This window comes from Urtica dioica, chromosome 4, assembly GCF_054948205.1.
Source record: "Urtica dioica subsp. dioica isolate 48M chromosome 4, U.dioica_male_clone48M_v1_H2, whole genome shotgun sequence".
NCBI lineage: Eukaryota > Viridiplantae > Streptophyta > Magnoliopsida > Rosales > Urticaceae > Urtica > Urtica dioica.
In genome coordinates, this window is record NC_142759.1 from 20400450 (window position 1) to 20412286 (window position 11837).

An 11837-nucleotide genomic window follows, 5' to 3' on the forward strand; every position below is an offset into this window, starting at 1 on the left:
TGATTCCCAGGTCATAAAGGAAAGCAATATCCTGAAATGAAATAAAATTCATCAATTTTGAACTTATTAAACAAACCACGACATAAAAAATAAAAATTAAAAACATAAAAAAAACGCTGAAATTCCTGAGAACCAAAATTAGTCGAGAGAAAAACAAAATCATAGATCGTTGCCTTGAGACACGGGATCGTCGCCGCCACCTTCGTCGCCACCAGCAGCAGCCCCACGCCACCCACCGCCGCGTACCCCAAAATGGCCCGCGCCTTCGTCGCCATCCACCGCGATCCCCGCATCACCTCTTCCACAGCATCCTTCTCAGATTCGAAATCGCCGGCGGGATCGAGGCCAAGCGCGCCGGTGGTGAGATCGATGTGGATCACCTGCGTGTCGCGGCGGCCCACTCCCTCGATCTCTCTTTCTCGGCTCTCTCTCTCTCTCGGCTCTCTTTCTTCTTTCCTCTTTCTTCTCTCTTAATGATCTTAATTAATGATCTTAATGACGTCCTTAATAACCGCGAGCAGTTATATCAGAATATTTTGTATTAAATGTTTTTCTTTTCAGCATGTTAATATGCGGAAACAGTTGAGGTTATTTTGGTATTTTGATGTTGTGTAAATAAATTGGTCTGGTTATTAACCCGAAATTAACCAAATGATTGCCAAATCCAAAACCGTCTAAATTGGGAGGCTATTTAGCTATATAACCCTTAATATAATTGTTATTAGTAGATATTTAAGGTAAGGATATTTCATTTTGTTAGCTTTTGCATGTAACTCTCTCTCTCTCTCTCGCCAGCAATATTTAGGAATAAAATATTGACTTTATTTTCTTTAATTATCCCCCTCCCTGATATTTTTTTTTTTATATCACAAACTTGTTTATACCAATATAGCTCTTTATCTTTTTAAAATAACATAAATATTAACGCAAACCCAAAGAATAACACAGATACATATTCAAACAAATCCAACAAAGCTTGGAAACATTAAGGACTTAATTGGAAACATATTAAAATCAAAACACTCAATAAACTTGTACATTACTACTTATATACCAACAATTTTGTTTAAAAATTGAGCATCCAATCCTAGCATTGCCGAAATTCACAATTGAGCCGAGAAACTCACTGAAAGTCCATACAAAATAATAATAATAATAAAAATAAAAGAATAAGAAAAATAAAAAATAGTTTATTTCAATTGCCATTTTCTTACTCTATCCTCAATACATGGACGCTCAAAATTTGAACTATCTAAACAAACACAATTATAGACTTATAGTCATATATTGTCTGTATGTAATAAATTAATATTAGTAGATGAACGAGCAAAAATGAAATTATCGAGTATAAAAGTATATGGATGTTAATATGATTTATCTAAATAAATTACATAAATCACAAAACCGAAAGAAACCTGCCTAACTCCATCAACGAAAATGATGAATTCGACATTGTGCTGGTCTAACTCTAACACTGGAAACAACCAGGGATGATTAAAATAAAATTAGATTCTACAATTTTTTTTTATAAATGTATATAATTGTCAGCTACAAATGTGAAGGAAACAAATAAATCAACTTTAATGCATATCTATTAACGTTTTTTTGTGGTTTAGTTTTGTAATTTCTGTAACACAATTTACATTATAATTTCTCAATTTTTCTTCATCTTTGGGAGATTCAATCAACACTCAGCTACATAATTGAGAGCTATAGAGAGAAGAGCATTGCGGAGTAGAAAGAAATGAATGTCAAACAAAGAATAAGAAGAAGAGGGTTTGGGGTTTGATTGATACCCTTTGATGTCAAAATACAGAATGAAAAAAAAAACATTTTTATTCATTTCTCACTTCTTCTATATGACTTAAGAGGAAGCCAAAAGATACATTGGAAGACAAAACACCCAAAACTATCCAACCCCACAAAAGACAAAATGAAACCAGAATTGCGTTTGTCCCTAAGACTAGCCTAGACTGAAGAATTCTCAGAACTGTCATTTCCGATAACAAAAAATAACAAAAACTTCCATAGATTCAACGTAAAAAAAAAGAATCAAATTTTTCTTCGGTGCTTATCACCAGAAAAGGAGCTGTGAAACAGGTCCCGAAACACCAACCCCGTCTTTTCGATCGGCTAAACAAATACTCAATACTTGATGGTTTCTAGAATCGAAAAGAAGCACAAAATTTCTTAATATCGGGGTTTGCCTCAGTCATCAATGTCATCCATAACGGAGGGCAATTCATTAGGAGCACCGCCGCCACCGAAATCAACGTACTCATACTCGTCGGGATGGTCTTGCATAGATCTCCCAAAAACAAAAGACTTAGTCCCTTGAGTTGTGAATGGCAAAAGACCCATCGACCTTGCCGTCTTTATCTCCCGAGCGATCTTCCTCTGTGCCTTCGCGCTTATGCCAGTCTACACCACCACCAATATTTGATTTTTTTTATTATTATTCTGATTTCGTATACACAAACATCAACAAAGAGGTTTATGTCAGCTTCAAACCTGGTTCCTTTTCATAATGATTCCACCTTCCGTTATAAACTTTGCTAAGAATCGAGTATTCTGCGCGAAAGAATCACAAGAAAAATCAATGAAAAATATTTGAGCGATATCAAAAATAACATCCCTTTATTATTGCAACGATTATAATTACACTAGGCGACTATCTCCTGTTTAACTCATTTTTTTTGTTCCTTCCATCTTCGCAAGCAAATCAACATTCAACATGAGATACTGTTTACAAAAATTAACAATTATCTAAATATTCAACGCTCAAGCTTCGACTATATTTTAGCCTAATCCCTTGAACTGAAACTTTGAGATATTTTTTGTATTCAGCGCCTGATGTAGCATCTATAACCTAGTTCAAAGACACGTTTCCTCAGACAAATAGCAGATAAGATTTATATAAAAAAAAGGAGGAATAAAAAATATTTTTAATCTGAAATTAACCAAGAAAAATGCTTACCCTGAAATCAGCTTTTTTTAGAACATCTGTGGTGGTTATTACTGTATCTGTCGCAGCAACACGTCTTCGTGGCCCCGATACACGGCTACGACCCTACACAGAGACACACTATATATGAAAAACTAAGTCCATAAATAAATCATACGAATAAAGCAAAACCTTCGAAATAGTCTTCTCACGATTCTATTACATGATGTTCGAAAGCGTCGCCGTCAAAAGCCATAGCTGCTTTCCTCAGCTTCTCCGATGCATCTTGTCCCTGTATCGAAGCAATGCTTTTGTCAAAGATGTCCGAAGCGTTCGAACGCTCTCCGGCGGACCAATCCGAGCCCAAGCTCTTCAACCCTTTCCCTATAATGTCAATCTTATCCAAAACCGCCTTTTCCTTTTTGTTGTTGTTCTCTAAAGAGCTTTGACTTGACATTCTCCGCTTCAAATCATCTAGGTGTTCGAACGACTTCTCGTCTTTCTCATCAGCTGTGGAATTTCAAAAACAAAAACACAATGGAATTTTCTTCTTCGTCACAATTTTATCCAGTTTTGACCCATATCACAGACAATCAAATTTTGCAAAGTCAAACACTCAGCTTCACTAAAAACTGGTAAACGGGGCAGAAAATTAGAAACCAGAACCAAATTCAAGTTTTCCCTAAATATATAACCCCCAGACTAGGGTTTTGCAATCTCGCAACGAATTAACGATTCAACACAAGATTATCCACTAAAATGAAAACTGACGCATTTATTAAACAGAGAAATGAGTAGAATTAGAAACAAAATCATCAAATGCAAGTTTTGTTTTCCCTGAAAAGGACCCCCAAAACTTGAGCTTCTAGGGTTTCGCAATCTCGCTTCGAATTAACTATTCAACCCAAAGTTCTCCGCGCCTATTGACTCGCCAGAGCGATTGAACAGTAAAATGAGTTAAATTCAAACCTGCGAGTGCATTAGCAGAGAGGGTTCTGAGAGAATGGGGTTGTTGAAATCTGGATGATATAGCGTCTTTCAAGCTCCGAACCAGACCTAATCGGATGGTTCTCATATTCGCGACGAGGAAAACCGAACTGCCAAAGAGATTGGCTCTATAGCTAATTGGACTGGAAAAACGGAGTCCGAGACGATGAGATGCAGGGGGATTGGATTTTTTTTTTTTTTTTTTTAGAGACGAGGGGTTTAAGGACTTCTTTTGACCCCCCCCCCCCCCCCCCCATTTTTTTTCTAATCTTTAAAACCAATGATTAAAATCTCGCATCTCGCATGTCGCGGTCGTACCGCACTTTTAATTTTGGGGTATCTCGTCTCGTACCATGGTATCTCGTGGTATTTGATGAACGTCTGAGGTATCTCGTACCGTGTGATAAACAACATTCCGCGAGATATACCGCCCAAAAAAGGGTATTCCGCGGGGTATTTAAACAACTTTTTAATTAAGATTTTGTTTAAATTTAGGATACACAAAAAAATAAATTTTAAAATAAAGTTTTCAATATTTCACACAAAGAATTCTAAATAGAGTACAAATCAATACACAGATCAAATTAATTACAAATTACATCTTAATCAACAAAATAAATATTTAAATACGGATTAAAAAAAAAACCATTTCAAAACAACAACATCAACATTAACAATAACATCTAATTATTCAAATAACTACCTAAATTCGGATGATAAAAAATTCATATAAATCAAGTGAACAAATACTCAAAAATAAAAAATATATGTCTTCTTCTTCGTACATCATAATTTCATTAACAACCATTCAAAAATCAATATTTAAAGTCTAAACCGGACATAAAATCCATTCAAAAATCAACTAAAAAACATTAAAAATAAGACAAGAACACTTACCTCGCGGAAATGGCAGAAAACGGCGAGATTTACACAAAAATGAACATCCGACGGACGGTAAATGAAGATCTCGCGCGAGATCAAGGGAGTTGCGAGAAATTTGGCGAGATTTCGCGAGATTTAATACATTTCGCGAGATATTCACATACCCCTCTCGCACTTCTTAAAAATGCGAGATCTCGCGCGAGATACCCCCATCTCGCGCGAGATTTTAATCCTTGGTACCTGAATAACCCTGTTCACAAAAAAATATTTTGAAATAGCCAAAGTTGTCATTTTTTTTTCTTCTAAGAATAACGAAAGTTGTCATGGTCCTTGTAAACGATAGATTTTTGGGTGGTATTTTTTCCCCCGTCCCTTGGATTGAAATCTCGCAGCTGTATCGCACTTCTAGTTTTGAGGGCATCTCATCTCGTATCAAGATATTTCGTGATATTTGATAAACGTTATGAATATCTCGCATCGCGTGATAATCACATTACGCGAGATATACCACAAAATAAAGTAGGGGTGTAATCGGGTTGGATTAGTCGGTTTTTTCATGTGTTATCAACCCGAATCGCTACAACTAATTTTTTAATTTTAAAACCTAAATCAACCCGATTAAAAGGTAAAACCAAACAAAATTAACCCAAAAATAATCGGGCTGATTTGAGTTGGTTTTTTCGGATTATAATTATCGACAAATGACTTTATAACTTGAATGGAAATCATGTATGTATATTATATTTAAGAGCAATTAGCGCAAATGGTCCCTGACCTTTCAGCGAATTTTGGATCTCATCCTTGATTCAAATTAATCAGTAAATATGTCCTTGAACTTTGTAATTGTTGGTAATCAAGTCTAACCATTAACAGCGGTAGATTCATGGATGGAAATTCTCACATGAATCTCACATGCATAACTAAACCCCTAAATATATTATTACCCTTGCAATCGTAAATCGCCGTAAAACATTCTCCTTCAAACATGAAATCCATGGCTTTTGAAATATGAGGCTGGAGATTTCAAACTAAGCTTCACGAATCTGATTTATCTTCTTGAGATGACGGTTTGGTGTGAAAAAGGATCGGCGCCACCTATATATTGTATGTTAATTATTTTTTGTTCAATGTTTATAGTTCTTGTACTGTGACTATATATTAGAGATCCTTTTTTTCTTTTTATATTGTAGGTTATGGATACCAGATTTTTGCATTGTCAAAGTGCATTATGGTGGTTCGATTAATGTCATAAATGATATATCTAACTATGATGGAGGTGATAATTGGGTTCATACAAAACAATTCCCTTTGTTGGAGTTGAAGTCTACCGCTAAAGCATTAGGATATACAAAGCCTTTTGGATTATTTTACAATGTTATAAGCAAGCATGGAATTCAGTCATTTGTCCATATTAAAGATGAGGATAAAATCAGCCACATGTTCAAAGAAATGGGGGAAAACATAATTGCCAATGTTTTTATTTGTGAACCCATTATGCCATCAGAATTTGCAAATGAAGTTATACTACATGATGTAAGTCTTAGCGAATAGTCTTTATTTGACTTTTATGGAGAAGATGAGGCCGAAAACATGTGGGTAGATTTTCATGTCGATCTCAACCAACAAGTGCATGTTGAAAGTTCCGGGGAAGACTCTGAAGAGTTAGAAAGTGGCAGCTCGGAAGACGAAGAGGGTGAGATTAAAAAAAAGAGAGAAAAAACAAAGAAGAAATGACTTTGTTCCTACTATTGATATGATGAATCCCATGTTCAAGATAGGCATGGTATTTCCTGATGCAGATTCATTGAAGAAGGCTATTAAGGAGCATGTGATCAAGACACATCGCAATATTCGGCTTCTAAAGAACGACAAAGTCCGAATCAGAGCTAGATGTGCAGATGGATGTCCATGGATATTGTTTGCATCTGTTGACAGTTCCACTGACTCATGAGTCATCAAGACTTTAAATGAAGAACATAGTTGTCAATTGGAATTTTCAAACAAGGTACTTGATGGAAAGTGGTTGTGTGAGAAGTACTTGAACAAAATTAGAGCTCAACCGACATGGTCATTTGCTGGGTTCAAACAATAAGTGAATGATGATACTCAAATAGACATTTCCAAATGGCAATTTTATCGGGCTAGAAAGTTGGCAAGGGCTCAAATTGATGGATCGACTAAGGAGAAATACTCTAGAATTTGGGATTACTGTGCGGAATTAAGAAGGGCTAATCCTGGATCTATATAGTGAAAATGAAATGTTATCCTCAAGTTACTGGTGAAGTTAATCCAAAATTTTAAAAGTTGTATGTGTGTATGGATGCAGCAAAGAACGGGTTTTTGGCTGGTTGTCGACGAGTAATTGGGCTTAAATCTAACGTTGTTAATGTTAGACTTGATTACCAACAATTACAAAGTTCAAGGACATTTTTACTGATTAATTTGAATTGGGGATGACATCCAAAATTCGCTGAAAGGCCAAGGACCATTTGCGCTAATTGCTCTATATTTAAAACGTTATGTCAAATAAAATCAAAATTTTACTTATATTTAGAAAGTTTACATATTAAAATAAAAATTACGCCATATTTCTAATTACTAAATTTTCATGTATTCGCAAATAATAAAATATAGTACTGAATATTTTTTATTTAATTATAATATTATAAAAAATTGATATTTTTTTAACAATAGTACATACAAAATACTTGCAATCTTAAAAAAATTAAATGATTAATACTATCGGGTTGGTTTGGTTCAACCCAATCTCACAACTATAAAAAACCAAACCAATCCGAAACAATTGCGGTTTAGAGTTGGTTACAACCCAAACTTCATCGGGTTCTAATGGGGCGGTTTATAAAAGAGTGCGATTTAATTTGGACGATCGGGTTGTTTGATTTGACGGTTTTCATGAACACCCCTAAAATAAAGAGTACCCCACGAGATATTTCAACAATAAATAAATTTAAATAAATTATTTTATAATTTTTATACATAAGAAAAAGGATTATTGAAATTAATGTTGGATAATAATGTATATTTGTAAATATATGTGTTCATCATTTTCTCTCTCTTTCAATTTTCTTTTTATTTAATATAGTATACTTTCTATCATGAAATGAAATGATAGATGATAAGAATAAATCAATTGAATAAATTAATTAATTGGTATATAGAAAATATATTTGGTTTATTACTTTATTTGCACGGTGCACTTGAACCTTTATGTTTATAATATAGATGAACTCACATTTTCTCATACAAATACATATATTTTATTGCTTTCTAGTAATATATTTTTTTCATTTAAAACTGACAATCCCTTTTCTCTGTCTCTCTCCCTCTCTCTCTCTCTCTCTTTCTATCTCTTCTGCATATATTGTTACTGTTAATTTATAATACATTCATTTAAAAGTGGAGCCATGCTCTTATTCTTCTTCACCACTTATATCTCTAGATATTTACGGATCTTTAAAATTCAAACATGGCTAAAAGTTTCAATTGAAAAAAAAATGACACGAACAAGTGAAAAAGCAAGATCGGAGCAGATCTGGTCGTGACCAAGACGGAATCTCCGAAGCAAAATTCTCGTTCAGATGTGCAGATGTGAGATAGGATGCAAGAACTCGCGAGAAGAAAGATAAACCACAAGTCATTGACATCTCACTCCCGCACCTCTGCGGGAAAGGAGAACTCGCGTGAGATTTCAATCCTTGTTGTACTATAATTATTTGTTACCATCTACGCTTGTTAAATCTGCATTCGATATTGACCAATTATAATTGGTCCTGATCGGAACAGTACATTCCAATTAAATATAGTTTGATAAGAAGTAAACCGGATATTTTTTTCTCTTTTTCCACTAAGGTAAAAACATTTCAACATGTTTTACTATTTAACCGACTAGTTAAAAAAAAGCTCATAGCTGAAAGCTTCGAATTTTAAGTGATAAATAAAAAAAAATCTTATGACAAAATTGTTATTTTGTAATCGACAATTTTCATAATTTAGTTAATTCATATTTAATGAATGAAATAAAATAGTGGCTCACTATGTTTATAAATCAATGGTTTAACGATTCAAGGGTAAATATGACAATAAAACCAAAAATCGGACAGAAGCGCTAGAGCTTGTAAAAGTTTGGACGTACGCTTAAAATTAAATACTCCGGAAGTATTATAGTCACAGACGACACGTGTTGATAAACAATCTATTTGACAAATGAAAGCGAATAAATGTTAGCCATTGTTTCACCGTAGAGTTTAGACAGCTGGTTTTTTGTGTTTGGCTTTGAAAGAAACTAATAATAATAACAGATAATTCTCTCTCTCTCTCTCTCTCTCTCTCTCTCTCTCATCTATTTACTCTTCTTCGTCTCTTGGATCAAACCCAGAAAGTACTGTTTCACAAAAAGAAGAAGAAGAAGAAGAAGAAGAAGAAGAAGAAGATGGGAAGGGTATTTTTGGTAGAATTGGAAGAAAGGTCTTATAAATGCAAATTCTGTAAAACCCACCTTGCTCTTGCTCATAATCTTATCTCTCGGGTAAATCTATTCTCTTTTTCCTTTTAATTATTCAATCTCTCTTCAAGATTTTAGTTTTCTTGTAAAGATATGTTCTTTTATCACCTATATCATTAATCTTGACATTCTTTTTTTAGGTTGTCACTATTTGTGTGTAGTGTTAGTTTTTTTTTTTCCAGTGATCATTCAGAATTCTTTTCATTTAAATAATGAATAATTAATTACACAGTCAAGCCAATTTTCAAGTGCAAAATCTAAATCAGAACAAAACATAGAATTGGTGTCACTGTTAGCAAGATATATTGTTTTTCTTAAGAATATAAACCACCGAAATGATAGCCAAATTGTCCTAATTATAAGGTTATTCTAATTTTGTGTATGGAGTTTTATCAGAGTTTTCACTGCCGCCATGGAAAGGCTTACCTTTTCAACGATGTGTAAGTTTCTTGATCTTCCTCTTAATACTTGACTCTATTTTTCTTCAAAGACTTTAGACTTCAAGAAAGGAAGGGAAAAAAAAGAGTTATATTATGGTCAAGTATTTCTTGTCTTTTTTTTCTCTTACGTTGCTTAGCATTATACTTAAGCCTTGTAAATTTTTATCTAAAGATTTTTTTTGGCCATGTGTCATGTGTGAAAAAACAGTTTGTTTGTACTATCTGCTCATCGATGAGAATTGCAATTGAAAGACCAAATTCTTGTACTTTTGCTGTTTTTTGCTACCATGAGAAACACTTGAAAACGGTTCAATTGATTTTACGGTTTTGGGTAATTCAGGGTGAATATAAGTTACGGTGCGTTCGAGGAGAGAACGATGTTTTCGGGGCTTCACACCGTCGCTGATACCTTTTGCTGTTTTTGTGGACAAATCGTCGGATGGAAATATGTAAAATATTTTCTTAAAATATGAACATTTTTTTTTCTTTTTTCTTTTTTCTTTTCATTATTTAGTCGTATATACATTTTGACCCCTTTGTTGACTTAAAAAATTGTTACATTTCACACAGGAAGTTGCACATGAAAAGAGCCAGAAGTATAAAGAGGGAAAGTTTGTTCTTGAAAGGTAATACTAAAAGGTTAATTTGTGCTTGAAAGTGTCTAATTAATATTTTGTCATCTCATTCATGGCTTGATTGATTTCAGGGGAAGGATTGTGGACGAAGACGATGTATCGACGGAGTTTTACATTGACACCCACACTAGCGCCAGCGATGCCGAAGAAGTTTAGGAATCATCTTATCATTGAGATGATTAATTTAGAACCCAGATCTTCTTCTTTCTCCTTTTCTCTATTGTAGTATCATTTCAAATAAAGCTGTTTCGTGGTCGTGGAGAAAGAATGATATGAAGTTGAATGTAAAATTAGGTAAGGTTGAAATTAAAAGTCATAATAAAGATCTTATAGCTGGTTCAGGTATAATTTCCGGCTTATCACACTTACTACAACTATCCATCTTTACTCATTGAAAAAAAATATTGCTTTCCTTTGTGCCAAAATTAGATAAGATGATGAAAATTGTAAATTACTGATATATAAATAATTTTTTGAGGATACTAACATACAAAATTATTATAAGCATGAGATATACTGAGTTCTAATTTACAAATAGCTCGGTCATATTATATCGTGCGAATACCAAATGAACAAATTAGGAAAGACACTGATGGATTTTTAGCGATAAAAGGGCTAATCCTCATATTCAGATGTTACACCCTCGAGAAGGTCTCTCACAAACCAGAAAGAGTACACGATATACTACAGGTTGAAGGGTAAAAAACTCCTCGGTGAACATCTGAATATGACACACGATATATACAGATTAAAAAACGACACAGTTAGTTTCAACGAAAGATTCTGCAAAAGTAATCTCTCGGTGAAGATCCAATGGTCGAATTATGCACCAGATTCTATATATTTGTATTAAGGATGATTTTAAGACTGAAATCTAACACTTATAACCAAAAAGCTTGATTTTTTTTATTGCCTAGCTAAAAAAACCCAATTTACTTTTGAATTTCCCTAGTTTTAAATGATTTTTTATTTTAAAAGAAACATCGGAACATTGGTTAAAAAAATGATTAAAACTTTGTTAACTGAGTAATATGAAAGGCTTACCTTTTGGCTCTCTAGCTAACTAGCTTGATTTGTAACCAACTCAAACCGCAATTGTTTCGAGTTGGTTTTGTTTGGTTTTTTATAGCCGTGAGATTGAGTTAAACCAAACCAACCCAATTATGTTAATCCTTTAATTTTTTTAAGATTGTACTAAAGTTAAAAAATATCATTTTTTAAATAATATTATAATCCTTTAATTTCTATTTTAATATGTAAATTTTCTAAAGATAAGTAAAATTTTGATTTTTTATTTTATTTGAAATAACGTATTAAATATCATATACATATATGATTTTCGTTCGAGTTATAAAGTAATTTTTCGAGAATTATAATCCGAAAAAACAATCCAAACCAACCCGATTATTTTTTGGTTTTACCTCGGT

General features: G+C 33.5%; 2 protein-coding genes across 3 annotated transcripts; one reads left to right on the forward strand and one right to left on the reverse strand.

Annotated features, from left to right (window-relative positions):
- Positions 1-1818: 1818 nt before the first annotated feature.
- Positions 1819-4141, reverse strand: LOC149401118 (Ribosomal protein S18). The gene is made up of 5 exons (XM_089611061.1): positions 3914-4141; positions 3168-3454; positions 2978-3070; positions 2512-2571; positions 1819-2421 (listed from the first exon to the last, which is right to left on the reverse strand). The coding sequence occupies exons 1-5, from the start codon at positions 4017-4019 to the stop codon at positions 2209-2211; spliced, it is 759 nt and encodes a 252-aa protein (XP_089467187.1). The 5' UTR covers positions 4020-4141; the 3' UTR covers positions 1819-2208.
- Positions 4142-9057: 4916 nt separating this feature from the next.
- LOC149401119 (Yippee family putative zinc-binding protein) lies at positions 9058-10778 on the forward strand. 2 transcript variants are annotated; one of them, XM_089613148.1, is made up of 5 exons: positions 9058-9359; positions 9723-9775; positions 10116-10224; positions 10346-10401; positions 10482-10778. In XM_089613148.1, the coding sequence occupies exons 1-5, from the start codon at positions 9264-9266 to the stop codon at positions 10564-10566; spliced, it is 399 nt and encodes a 132-aa protein (XP_089469274.1). In that variant the 5' UTR covers positions 9058-9263; the 3' UTR covers positions 10567-10778. The 2 variants fall into 2 exon arrangements, with proteins under 2 accessions (XP_089469274.1, XP_089469275.1); XM_089613149.1 differs by having other exon boundaries at positions 9061-9359; positions 9732-9775.
- The last annotated feature ends 1059 nt before the right edge of the window (positions 10779-11837 follow it).